A 13,928-nucleotide genomic window follows, 5' to 3' on the forward strand; every position below is an offset into this window, starting at 1 on the left:
TTCCGCGTTGCTTGCTAAGGCATGCCTGGTAAGTGTGAGCATCTGTCTCTAGTGACACTAAGCTTCCTGTATCCTCTCGCTCCGCAAGCCCAGAGGTTCCAGTAAAGATCCCACGGTTGAGTCTTTGCCGACTGTAAGTCTGATTCCCAAACTGGTTGTCACGGCAATAGAAAAATGCCTCTTGTCCAGGCCTAAACCGGGGTCCACCCCTGCACGGAGGAGTATGCGTGGGGTCAAACCATGTGAACCACATGAATAACAGAAGGCTGGAGGTGGCGTGCGCTCTCGAGGGAGAACTGAAATGTAGTTTCCAGGGAAGGGAGGGATGAATTCTGAGCAGACAGAAACATCATTTTTAAACTCTGACAATAAGTCCTTTTTATTGTGTAAAACCTATTGGAACACACATCAAGAAATACTGCCAAGTACTCATCATAAATTTTTTTTTCAAGCAAGTTTGGAAGACAATAAAATACACATGCCACGCAAACATGTGGTGCTGTCTCCTTTGATGATCCTGGAACCTCACTGGATTCTGCAGGGCCTCAGGGTCCTCTCTGGATGTTGAAACATCCTGGCTGTTGACTATTTCTATTGTGGCTTATTGATAAATGGGAGGTTAGGTACAGCCAGAGTGCAGATCGAGGGGAGCCTGGGAAAGTTTATGATGGGCCACGGGCTTGTGTGTGTCCTAGGTAAAGCCCCACGGGCTACTGTAGAAGCACAGTTGGTACCCTCTCCCTTAATCTGCATGACCGCACCCTGGTCAAGCCAGCAGCTGGGGCTCAAAGAGGTTGATCCACTTGGCAAATTCCTCCCAGGTTGCTTATTGGCTTAGGTGAAATAACTGTATATGAGATGGACCTGGGGACAAAAGAGCAGCTTTTGAACAGTGCCGTGGAAGAGAGGATGTGCTAGAGAGATGGAGAGGCTGTTCAGATTGAGAGGAAAGAAGGATCTTTGAGATGATTTAAATGAATATCGTTTATAGATATGTTACTTTGAGTATGGTAATTGTGTCGGTAGGTGTGTGTGCCGGGTCTATCACAACTAATACAGGTTAGCATTCAAATTCATCCTGTTATATGTGTGTATACATATGTACCAGAGAGAGGGGGAGAGGGAGGGAGAGGGAGAGGGAGGGAGAGAAAGGAAGGGGTGAGAAGGAGGGAGAGGGAGGGGGAGATAAAGAGACATAGACTCCACAGTATTGATTAGGTCACAGTAGGGCTACTTTACACAGCATCCATTTCCTTGGGAATGCAAGAGAGGAAGGCTATTTAAAGTGAGTGTAAAACATCAACAAATAAAAGGACACGGTCTTGATGTATACAACCCAGGCTGGCCCTAAACTCATTTTTCTCTTGCTTTAGCCTCATGTGTGTTGGGATGTCCCACCAGGCCCAGTTCGAAAATTTTAAGCTCTCTGTTCAAAACAGGTTTTTTTTTTCACTGTAGAAAATGATCCTTTGGGGTTTGCCGAAGGAAAAAAGGTGTTTTCAACTTGTGATTTTATAGTAGTCACATAGAGCATGTGTATCTCACTATAAAACTGCAAACAACCGTATTTGCGGAGATTGTGTTTTTTTTTTTTTGCTTAACAGGTTCTTGAAGAGTATGATTCTCCTCCTTTGTTGTGGACACAGGACTTGAGGCTCTGGTGCCCTTTTTGGATCTGTGTAGTTCCTCCCTTAGAGTTCTGGGCTGGCACATGCTCCAGTCCGCTATTGGCCTAGGAGCACCTCCAGGTAGTTCTGCAGCATCTTCCTGCCACCATCTCCTCTGCTTGTCAGGTAAGTGCCCAGCGTGACAGGCGGTGACTCAGAACCCCCCCCCCCCTTCTGCCTCCTGTGTCTCCTCACATTTCCCCTTGGTTAGCCTAGCCTCTGCTCCCATAGCCCCATGCAGTTGTCTTCACTCTGGTCATGGGACATCCTGTTTATTTAGTAACCCTCCCTCCCTCCTTCCCTCCTTCTCTCCCTCCCTTCTTCCCTTCCTCCATTCCTGTCTCCTTCCCTCCCTCCCTGTCCTCCTACCTCCTTCCTTCCTTCTCTCCTCCCCTCTGTCCACCATCTGTACATTTATTCCTTCCTTGAGAAAATATATATTTGGTACCAGATTTTCTTCTGTGTGTTTTAGGCTCTCTCACTAGAGAGGTCAGACTCAGATCTTGTCCATTGAACTTTCCATGGGGAGATAGTCAAAGTCTAGTCATAAAAATTCATCACAATAAACAATTAGACCGTACTGAACAGCATAAAATTAAAAGAAACACACAAATATTTATTAACATGAGTTTATGACTTGTAGGGAAGCCATCAGCACATAGGAAAATGTAGTCAGGATGAAGTAGAGTTCAGGAACTCGCTATAGCTAATGGAGCAGCTAGAAAGGGAGAGTGTCACTGAGGAGACGGAGAGGTTTAAAGGAGCCAAGTGGATAACAAGGAACAGCTAGAGAAAGGCTCTGATGTGGCCATGTTTCTGTCTAGGTGTGTCCAGGAAGAAGAAAGGCGGCAAATCAAGGCGTGCCACAAAGTCAAGCTTGACATTGGGTAATGTGGAGGTCTGACTTGTGGAAATTAGCATAGTGTTCATTCAGACTGCTTGAGGAGGCTGCAGGTAGCCTGGCTGAATCAGGGCTTGGTAGCAGACATTCTGCATGGAGCGTGATGGAGACTTACCCTATGGAGAGTGATGCAGGCTCAGTCTTAGGCGTAGGAGTATGTGTCATGAGAGTAGTGTTACATTCTGGATGTGTTTCAAAGGCAGACCGTGGCTGTTGCTGGTTAGAGAACAATCTAGAATTCTGTCTGAATAATTTCAAGGTCATAGTTGCTATTCATTGAGATTATGGGGCACTGATGTAGGACATTTGGATGCTGGACAGACAGCAGGCTTCTTCTGCAGAATGAGATTTGGTGCTTCTACATAAGACTGTGGTCTCTGATCAACAAGGGGTGACCACACTATCCTGTCATGTTTGGAAGCTGTGTTGTCTGTCCCCCCCCCCCCCCATTATCCCTCTAGCAGAAAAGGTCCTTCTGGCATGATGGTTTTCAGGCACCGGGGATGGGTAAGTAACTTTGGTTGTGTGGGTGTTTAAAGAAAGAGTGGGAGTTAGCACAGATGACAGGCTTAATTTTATCCTTCAACCATAAGTCCAATAAGGAGATGAGGGCAGTGGGTGAAGGGAAGGAGAGAGTTTCCTAGAGTCTCTTTCTTTGGCGGCAGGAATTGTAGAGGGGTTGAAATCAGGGATGTCATAGCCGGCATTGTCCTTTGAGGAAGTTTCTTTGCGCATAGAAGTCCTTGCTGCACAAAAGCAGGTGCAAGCTGTTTTAGTAAAAGTGAGCAAGAGGCTGAAGTGGTGCGTGACCACGAGGCCAAATTCTAGAGCTAGCACAAATGTTATCAACCCAACCCAAAGCCCTTGTGTAGCCTGGTCCTTGGGTCTGAGTAAGTCCTATTGTAAAGATGCAGTTGCTCCAAGGTCAGTGTTCCCATAATAACAACTGTGAAACCTTGTGGTTGTTTCAAGGTCAGTGTTCCCGTGGTAACTAACTGTGAAACCTTCTCTGGTCAGATCAAGCAAACAGAGTTAGGTTCAGAGAATCCAAACCAGTTTTAGCTTTCTTTCGATCATGATACTGACAGATTCCCAGGGTAAGGCTTAGTCCATTTCTGCTGTTAGAATGCAGCAGAATGGGTAATTTACAAAGAAAGAGAGGAGGGAGGGAGGAGAGAGAGAGAGAGAGAGAGAGAGAGAGAGAGAGAGAGAGAGAGAGAGAGAGAGAGAGGAGAGAGAGAATATGGCTCTGGAGGCTAGGAACTCTAAGGCTAAGGTACAGCATCCTTGGGGAGCTGCTCTGTCTCCAAGATGGCATTTTAAACACTGCGTCCTTGTAAAGGGAGAAACATTGTGTTCTCCTGTGGCAGGAAGTGGAAGGACAAGAGAGGCTCAACTCAGTCCCTCAAGCTCCTTTATCAGACTCTATTCCTACTCCAGTCCTTAAGGGAGGAGCTGTCATTGCCTCTTGTGATTCACTCTTAGCTCCCTGGAGGTGGCAGCACCTGAAGTTTGAAGGGGCTCATTGTAGCCCGAGCAGCTGGAATGTTAGCACATTTGTGCTGGGGCGCAGACTTACTGTATTTTTTTCAAGGCCTAAAACACAACTCGTTTTTTTTTTTTTTATCTGTGTATCTTTAATGAAAATTGTGTAACAGATGACTTGTTCAGACTTGTCTGAAGCGCTTGCAATGCTCACCTCTGGAGGCTGGATTATGCGGGAGCATTGTATGTGTTGGGGAACTAACTCCAGGACATAACTTGAATTTCTTTCCATAAACGTGAAGCTATACTGAGGTTTTCACAGAGAGAACAACAGTTCTGTCTTAAGTTAAATGGATGGTAGGAAAGCCGAGTGAGTTCAAAGGGTTTGAAGTCAGGTGAGCTTTGTGAAAACTCCGTGGAAGAGGAGAGTGGGGTAAGCGTTGCGTGCTGAGTGTGAGAAGCAGTGCTAGGGATTCCCCAGAGCCCGGCAGCCTTCACATTGGAAATAGGATGCACCGCATCTGTGGTGGGTTGTGCCAGGTTCTCAAGTGGGCTGTGAGCGCTCTACAGACCCATCCTGGACTGACCCATGTGCTTGGGCCCAGAGTTGACGTCAAAGGCCGGGGAAGGAGTGTGGTGGGAGAGGGGGCTGGAGCATCAGGAAGAAGGAAGTAAGGTGAGAAGGATAGAGACTCACAGGGCAGGAAAAAGCAGAGCCATAAGCTCTGGACTGGGATGGAGACTTGGGATTTTTCTATGCCTGCTGCTGCAACCAGGGCCAAAAGCAGACCCTCATGGTGAAAAGGAATGGGGGCTTTGGTTATGGAGCCCTGCTTTTAGGTGATTGTCTTTCCACTCCAGTAGGGAGGGCTTGAGTAGGTGGAAGAATTCAGAATGGGAGTCCTGGGAACTGGCATCTGCCACTTGCCCTTGCATTTTGACCTGCTGATCTAAAGCCAAAGGACAGGACTATATGGATGACAGTTGGAACAGTTTTATCTTCCTCCCCTGGCCTCAGCTAAGTCATTTATTGACCTTTCAACTAACTCTCCTCTGAAAAACAACCGTGGTGGGATCGAGGGGCTGAAAACCAAAGCCATGGCACACCTCTTGACCTTGACCGTTAAACATCGTGCGGAGTTGCTTCCCAGGTAACTAAGTCATCCACAGCTTGTCTACGTTCCTCCATAGGATGTGTAGAAAGGTCAGTCCTGGGTATCAGGAAGCCCCAAAGGAAGAGGTGACCTCCCAGCATTCTCTCTGGTCTCAAAGCTGACTGTGCAATCTCTGAGGCCCTAAGCATTCTGCTTAGACAAATAGTATTTACGTTCAGCAAGAGAACCATTCCCCATTGTATGCTTTTTTTTCTAACACACATAAAACTGTACATTTAACTTCTGTTTACGTAGATATAAACCATATCGTTAGGGGAAGCCTGGGAAATGCTTGGTTGGAGGAGAATTTTGCCCTTTGAAAACACAGGAGTGAGTGACAGCTGTATATTGTCTTATCAGAGGCGTGACACATGTGCTTGATTGGGACCAGGTGTTTCACAGGGGCCACTGGAGTGAAACTATAAACTTCTGGTTGACAAGGAAGGTGACAGCCCAGTTTTTTTTCCAAAGGATCGCTTGCCAATATTGGCCTACCCATGTCGGGCTATTGACAAAGCAACTAAAGAACTTGGGAGGCTGAGTAAGAAGCTGAGGGAGGCTGAAGATATAAAGATAAACGTTTGTGACAGACTTTGTGACGAGGTGCTGTAGACTTGGCCTGTAAGAGCACCCCTAAGTGGACAAGAAGAGCAAGAGATGGAGCAGACGGGGATTTGGGGTCAAATTCGGTCAAGTCCATTTTACATTTGATTCCTCACTGTCTACTTCAAGGCCATATCAACACTGGTAATTTCCTGAGTGGCAGTGTGTGACTGACTTGGGCAGGACACCCTCTCTGCTTTAACTCATATCCAGTGTATACTGAGTCTGAATCATGAAGTCTGTAGCTCAGCTAGCGAGATTTGGACGTGTTTAATTTACTCCCTCAGCTAGTGGTCTATAGGCTAGTTCACCAAACAGGGCTCTTTGTGGTAGATTGTTCCCAACAGTGCTGTCTTTCTACGCCATTTCCTTCCCTTTGTGGATGACTTTGACTGCGTTAGGGAGCCTCACTGAGATGTGACTTGTCTGGCAGTAGCGGAGAATCATTAAGCTTATGTGCAGGACGAAGAGAGGAGCTGGAGCTGTTTGAGGAAGAACTGAGGTACCTCTTCAGCTCGTCCTTTACTTACGCGTTTGCTTATGAGCACGTTGCTGTGTTTTACGGTACCTTCAAAAGACATGGTAATGATGCGTACATTTGGGAGCAGTAACTGCAGCCAGGGGGCTTCACACCGAGGCTCTGAGATAACATTTGCTCTGGGAAGTATTTCTCAGGGCTTGTTGGTTGCCCACATCTGAGTTGGCTGCATGCTCTGATCTGTTTTTTCTCTAAAACACACAGCTTGGCACTTGATCACTAATGTCTTTTCTTGTTTGTTTATTCTACTGGGCAACACTGAACACTGAAAGAAAGACTGGCTTCCTTCTCTGTCCAACATGGAGAGACAGAGGCAACAGTGGAAGTAGCAGTCCTTCTCCCTGCCATTCCAGGAGAGCTTGGATAGTGATGATAAAGAGATTGGCCTCAGTGAAAGCTTCGGCCTGTGCAGCTGCCGGTATTTCTTCGGCTTGAGAGAACTGGCGTTTTTCTCACATCCAGCATTCTGCGTGGCGTGCTACCTTGCTGGGTGGTGAGGCTGGAGTGTGAGGGAGTTTTGGTGACTCCTGACCATTCTGATTCTAATGTCTGGGCTCATTTAGTTTGTTCTGGGCATGCACAAGGACCAGCCAGGACTTTAAAAGGAGGAACTGTAACTCTCAGCCAGCTGGGGGGTCAAGTTTCCAAGCGTTTACTGTGGTACACGGCATCTTAGCAGGAGTCTTTCTTCTTATTGGGGATCTGTGGTCGAGGGTGGAACCTTTTCTATGCATTATATCTGAGTCCTCCCTGCCTCTTGGGTCTTCTTGGTGTTTTTCCTTTGAAGTTTCTTTCTTCTCTCCACGGTATTGCTGCAGGACATTTGTTGCTGGCGCGCGCGCGTGCGTGCGTGCGTGTGTGTGTGTGTGTGTGTGTGTGTGTGTGTGTGTGTATTTGAGCAAAACCTAAAGTTTCTGAGAAAACACTGGGGAGTTCAGGAAGAGCTTTCAGATGTATTGTTACAGTACTCAACAGGAAGGGGGTATGCTGGGGTAAGTTTCTAGAAAGTGGTCTGGAGTTCAGCTTTGAAGACACTGTTGCTTGTGTGTGGGGGGTGGGGCATGGAGCAGTTCTGGAGCCTTTTCCACAGTGGTCCTGTGTGGCTGTCACCCAGGCCTGGGGACACATTGCCGTTTCACTAGCCCTGCCTAGGAAGAACCCTACAGATGAGCGTGCAGCTTTTCTGCACACCCCCCAGTATCTCCGTTTCCATAAAAACGTGTTAAAAATCGGGACATAGGAGCCTGAGCCCTCTCAACCAAAAGAAGTCATGTTGGGACAGGAGAAGCCACGGCTCCCATAAGTGCTGCCTAAGATGCTGCACAGTCATCTTCTGGCCACCTTAAAGGAGCGGGGAAGGGTATGTGTGCGTTAAGGAGGTCATATGCACATGAGGATAATTGCAGGGTTGTCTGAGGATTAAATGTAGGGATCTAGGAAGCTTAGTCTCCACTTACAATGCATAACCAAAATTCCATAACGCGGCTGCCTCATGCTGTGCCCACATGCTGGGAGGAAGTCACCCTGGAGTCTGGCGGTCCCCCTTGCTTGTTTTCTAAGAGGTACCGTGCATCCTTGCCGTCTCCTACACAGGGCTGTCAGGGACATGACTGGTCCTTTTATTTGATGGGACTCGGCCGGCATGTGCACATGCCTCCCATCGCCTTTCTTCTGGGGTAATTTACCAAGTTGGCCTTTCTGAGCATGGGCCCCCAGCTTCCCAGCGAAAGCTGGAAAGCGCAGCCCCTCCATTTCAGCACGACATCTATAATCGGCTGGGAGCTACTCAATTAGTGAATAGGGACGTTCTGTTCACCCCTTCCATAGAACACGAAGGGAATGAGTTTAACAGAGACTCTGACACCAGGATTTAAATAAATAAGCTGTATTATCTGTACAAAAAAAATATAAATACAGTTTCGTGTTTTAGAGGAGGAAGGGCCTCCTTCCACATTATCCAGCAGCCCCGATAATTTGTGGCACCGCTGAGTCGCAATTCACAGAACAAATATTCAATGTACATTCATCTCATGCAAGGCGCACACTGCTTTTCCCTCCCAAACTTAAGCGCTCCAGCTTGCTAGGAAAGGCACTTCCGACCCCACCTTCTGACACGGGGCAGAGCTGGAGGATGCCTGCCTTTCCGGAAATCCAAACGCTGACCACCAATTTTGAATAGCCATTGAGCTAATCAACGGTATTAGTTGACAGTTGTGTCTGTTCCATGTGTAACTAGTGTCACAAACGAATTGACTTTATTGCCCCCACCCATCCCATTAGCTTTTTAATGCACCCTGTGTACACAGTGAGTAATGGATCAGAGTTAAACACCGGCTTTCTTTTAAAATTAGGAAGAATACAGTTATCACCACAGAGTTTTTAGGAACACAGCTGCAGGAAGTAAATTCCCCAAAGAGTTTTTGCTTTTCTGGATGACAATGTACAATTACCAATATTGCACTTTTTTTTTATACAAGAAATCCTAATAAATATTCACAAAAGATATACATAGAAACACTCTCTTTTATTTTAAATAAACATTACACTGATTTTTAGTAACTCAGTTTCTTAGAGCCTATTTCTGGGATGAGGACGAGGCCCACCCTAACTGTCCATAGCGCACCTAGTGAGGACACAGATTACCACCATCTTCCAAACTTAACTTCCGGGACAGCTGGACAATGGCAGCCCTGATGTCGGTGGTAGTGACATCACTTTGGCGAGTATGTGAGGGGTGGTTTATCTGATGGTGGGTACCGGGCTCTGGCTGCTTGAACTGCTACACTGAAACTGCTCCGGGGAGGAGGCAAATATTAGCATTGAAGCTTCTCTGCCGAGTGGGGCTTTGCCAAGGGCTTTTGGTCTAGCCTTATCTATAGCTGACGTGTGTTGCTGAATCGTGTGTGCTGCTTGGCCTGCTGAGTGGTCCATTCACCCAGTCTGGTGTGCTAACTACATAGGTGGATAGTATTTGTGTTGGGGGCTGGTTGAAAAGCTTTTGAGGACTGTCTCGTGAGTCTCTGGCCATCCTCTTGCTTGGCCATAGCACCCTACTACTCCCACCCCTACCCCCACCCTGCTGCATAAATAGGATGCACAGCTTCTCTTCTGTGGTATGGGAAGGGCCCACAGGCCCAATGTGTGATGGCTGGGATAAGGAAAGCACACTGTGGGGGCATGCAGGGCCCCTCTGTTCTACCCTGTTCCCTGGCCTGCTCTGGTAGGAAGGGTTGCTACCCCCCAAAGATGTTTGCCAGCCAACAGATTGCTTAATGCATCCTTTGTGAGCAATGATTCTTGTCCCTGGCAAAGTCAATCAGGTGGAAAACCTGGCGTACTCAGGCTCAGATGCCCATGGCCTACAGCAGCAGTTAGTTCAGGGCTAGCGAGCCTTGATTTAAAATACTGAGATGCCAGGGACAGCTTTATTTCACAGCCAGAGCCAGACCCTCTTGTTGGGTTTTCCCCAGCTGCAGACACAAAGGTTACTTGATAGATAGGGAGAAGAGGCGCCTTCAGAAGCATACTAAGGGCACACCTTCTTTCATGCAGCATGGGTACCCTGAGAAGACGCCGGACAGACACCCTTCTCACTTCTGCTGACCTACAGGACAGCGCATGTACCAATGCACGGGTCTGTCAGATGGGTTTCACGTGGCTGCTTTAAAATCTGTCCTGCCTGCTAGCTCCTCCCACCAAGAAGCACACACAAGCTCTCTTCTCCCACCTCTTCCCTGCCTCCATCTCTTGCATAGCCATATTCCTTCTGTCTATTCTGCATGTCTCCATTGTGGTATGGGTTTCCTATCTCGGTTCCCCACCCCCTCCAGAAGAACTGGATTCTGGCCTGGTTTCTGATCCAGTCTGGCATTTCCCCTATTCTTGCCACCATACCACCCAGGAAACAAAGGAATGACACTCCTGGTTGGCCCATGCCTATACCTATGTGTCACAAACCCCAGCTCCCTGCCATCCCTATGGACTATGGCTTTCTCTTCCTGTGTCTCTGAGACCCTGATTGGGAAGGAGCCAGCTCTACAAAGGAGCTGCTGTCTGCCTGGTCTGCTCTGTAACCTCCTTCAGACATCTCTCTCTCTCTCTCTCTGTTCTCAATACTTGTTCCAGCTAGCTGAATAAGAAAACACGGCAGGGTCCCTAGGATCGCGGGCGCAGGTGGACATGGGTGTGTGGGGAGGGGCAAATAAATAAATAAAAGGAAGAAAGCATAAGTCATGTCCCAGGTGGCTGTATGAGTCCTTTGTGCGGCCAGGGTGGTATTCATCCCCGTGCCCTGTCTTCAGGCTTTGCCGCATGTTCCACAGCAGCGAGACCGGAACTGGCCGAGCTGGCAGAGTTTCAACTGTCTCACCTTCTCGCAGTACCTGGTGGTGTCTCTGCACTCAGCTGGGAAAGCGGGAGGGAGGAGGGGGACAGAAAGGAGATGTGAAACAGAGGCTCACGGGTGCAGCTGCTGCCGAGCAGCCCAGGTCCTTGGCAAGATGCCCCAGGGATCTACCTTGCCCATGGTTCTGGAGTCCCTTTTGCCATCCCCTTCCCCCCAGCCTCCTGCAGCTGTCTGGTGGATCGATGGGGCCCATCTCAAGGCCGCCTTTGCTTCTGATGGCCACTTCTACTTCTGAATGGATATTTGAACCCCCCTCCTCTTGGGATAACCTCACCTCCTTGCCTGCTGTTTTCCCCATGGGCTTTTGGTATTTTAGTGAGAGACGGTTCCCAGAAGGACAGACTTCTGTTCTTTGTGAGAGAGCATACAAGCAGGGACCTGTCTGAAGGTCTATATTCTCAGGTGCTTGGACCTCAGTTTCCCTGTTCAGCTTTCTTTTCTTTACCCAGGTCTCTCGTTCTTCAGCTCAGCAGGCCTTCCAGACACTGCAAGTTCTTAAACACTGGCGCAGCCTGTATCTGGTAAGCTTTTTAACTCCCTGCCCTACACACCGGTACTTTCTGAATATGGCAACCATCTGACAGGCGCAAGAGAGTGAAAAGATCATACATCTCTCAGGGAGTCAAAAGGACTGGGCCATCTGACTCAGTGTGGGGAACTATCTGATTGCTCAGTTCTTTGAATGGGAAATACTGGATGATTACACTTATTTTTATTGTCTGTTCTTGGCAAAGATCTATCATCATCTTTTGTGAGGAACTATGTCCAGTCTGGGTCCTGCGCTCCGAGGAGGAGAGACTAGATCCCTACCAATCAGAATACAAATGCTGCGGTGGGGCTGAGAGGCTCCAGACCTGAGGATGCAGGGAGTAGAAGGACTGTCAGAACCCAGGGGCACGGTCTCCCCTTCCATTCCAGTGGACACACATGGGCTGGGGAGGAGGGGGTCAGCAGGTCCTTGTTTGGTGGGAAGCAGAACAATGGTGGGCGAGGGCTGGCTGAGCGGCAGCCATTCTGCATGCTTCTTCAGTGCTAACAGTGTTCTGTCCCTGTTTAGGCTTCCCCTGTGGGCACCAGCCAGGTTGACTGCAGGTGAGTTGGAGGCCAGTTTTATTCAGCTCTTGGCTCTCTGAGCCCAGGATGAAGACAGTGGAAGCCCCTGGGACATATCCTGGCACCTTTAATGGCCTGAACATGTGCACACGTATCCTTGCACACACCCATGTACCTCACTTAAAATGTTCAATTCTGGCCCCAGCTCACAATCCCTTAAAGAACTCGATCCAATGCCCCGTGTTCAGGCTCAGTCCCAGGGATCGCCCTCTGTACCCGATGGCCTTTGGGGAATTTGCAGAATGTCCTTTGGGATTGGAACGTACTGTTTTCACAGGGAGTGATGTTGCAGCGTTGCCAGTTGGCAGGCCGGGGCCCCCAGGAGCACAGGTGCTCAGGCACAGCCTTGTTGGTTCGGACATGGACACACTCCACACGTCGGGACTGGAAGCCATAGTTGCCGCAGGTCGCTGTGCACAGGGTCCATAGGCTGACCCTCCAGTGTACACTGCAGGCCTCTGACCAGCAGTTTTGGGTGCTCACAGGCCTGTAGGAGGAGGGTGGCAGGATTAAGGTCTATCTCTGTGAGAACTAGATTTGAAAACAAACTACAAACCCAGAGATGTAGGTAAGTTAGGATCTTGGTCTCTGCTTGCTAATAAACAAATAAGCGTGGACCTTAAAGAGGCCCCTCTTCTGGGCATCTTTCTGGTGCAGACTATTCCTTTACACTGTGACGAGGTGTCACTGTGATTGGTTTAATACAGAGCTGAAGTTAAGGCAGGACTTCTGAGGACAGAGAGCTCTGGGAAGAAGAGATCTAGTATAACACCTTGTAGATGGCCTCTTCACAAGAACTTGTGACGCTCTTGTGGTCTGGTGGCCATGGCGTAGGTGCCTCTTGCTCACCTAGAGATCAGTATGGATCACTTGTGGAATCAGACCTCCCTTGTGAATAACATTTACGTGTGCTTCATCCCTGAGAGAAGAAAGCCCAACCTGGCTCATTCAACAAACACAGGGCACTCTTTGCCAGAGGCTAGGGACTTGAGGTAAGATGGAGGAGCACAGGACAGCTGACCCCTTGTGGAAGACTGGAGTAGCAACAACATTGCTCACCATGGTCTCTTAGTGCTGTTCATACAGGGGCTGAAGTAGAGGACGACAAGGGCTTTGTCTTACCTGGGGAGCGCGCTGCACTGCTCTGATGGTAAGGTGATGCCATCCCGGGTCTGGCAAAAGACTTGTCTGTGCTGCACAGCGAGGCGAGGGCCTATGCAAGGCCCATTGCACTGGGAGGGAGGAAGATGGATAGCATGTTATCCGTGTCCAAGATGGAAGCTGCGATGCTCAGGCTATGCGACTAATTAGACCTGTAGCTCTTCTTTCCCTTCTTTGTTGATCAAATAGCAGACGCTCACTGGCATGTGCTGTATGTCATCAACTGTCCTACAGGATATGGGCCTTGTGTTTGCAAATGGCCAAGGAAGTGCAGCTTAGACCAGAGAAGGCTGACCTGGATTAACCCACGAAAGTATTTTGTCATGTCCTGGGAGTGTGGTGGTAAGCTTCGGAGAAGAAGGCCTCTCAATACCATAGCTGGTAACATTGATTACTTTAACTACTTAAAAATAACTTTCTGTAAATTATAGTCCATGTAGGACAATCTGAGTAAAATGAAATATACTCTGGTGAGGTTTCCTGAGAAAATGAATATGGAGGTGTGACCTGCTGCATGGTGCCACCCCCACCTTAGAAGGGACCTGTTCTTGACCTAACATGCTGTTGGCCATTTTGACATCTATTGTGGTTTTTGGTTAAGAGACTCTGCAGGTTATCTGCCCCAGCTGTATATGGGCAAAGGGAAAACAAGTAAACAAAATACATGTGACTCAGCAGCCTGCGTCTGTCCACTCCTTTCCAGGTACAACTTCACTGTTCATCTGTTTGCGAGCCACAGTAGACTTGTAATTATAGTGAAGTAACTAGTGAAAGTGGTACTGTTACCAGCATGCGGCGTGTGCTGCTTCCTGCTTCCTGGCATGCAGTTTTGTTGGGTGTGTGTGTGTGCATGGTGTGTACATGTCCAGATTTCAGGGGCACTGTCCACTTAGGGTTACAA

At 48.4% G+C, this 13,928-nt stretch overlaps 1 protein-coding gene across 1 annotated transcript in view; it reads right to left on the minus strand.

Moving 5' to 3' along the window:
- Positions 1-8,217: 8,217 nt before the first annotated feature.
- Positions 8,218-13,928, minus strand: part of Adamtsl1 (ADAMTS like 1) — a 919,831-nt gene continuing 914,120 nt past the window's right edge. The window contains exons 28-30 of the mRNA XM_050157409.1: positions 12,989-13,098; positions 12,133-12,353; positions 8,218-10,752 (exon numbers count right to left, since the gene is read on the minus strand). Of these exons, the coding sequence (XP_050013366.1) occupies positions 10,646-10,752; positions 12,133-12,353; positions 12,989-13,098 (438 nt within the window). The 3' untranslated portion in view covers positions 8,218-10,645. The remainder of the gene's footprint in view (positions 10,753-12,132; positions 12,354-12,988; positions 13,099-13,928) is intronic.

This window comes from Alexandromys fortis, unplaced genomic scaffold (genome assembly GCF_014885135.2).
Source record: "Alexandromys fortis isolate MF-2015 unplaced genomic scaffold, M_Fortis_MF-2015_v1.1 scaffold_64, whole genome shotgun sequence".
Lineage (NCBI taxonomy): Eukaryota > Metazoa > Chordata > Mammalia > Rodentia > Cricetidae > Alexandromys > Alexandromys fortis.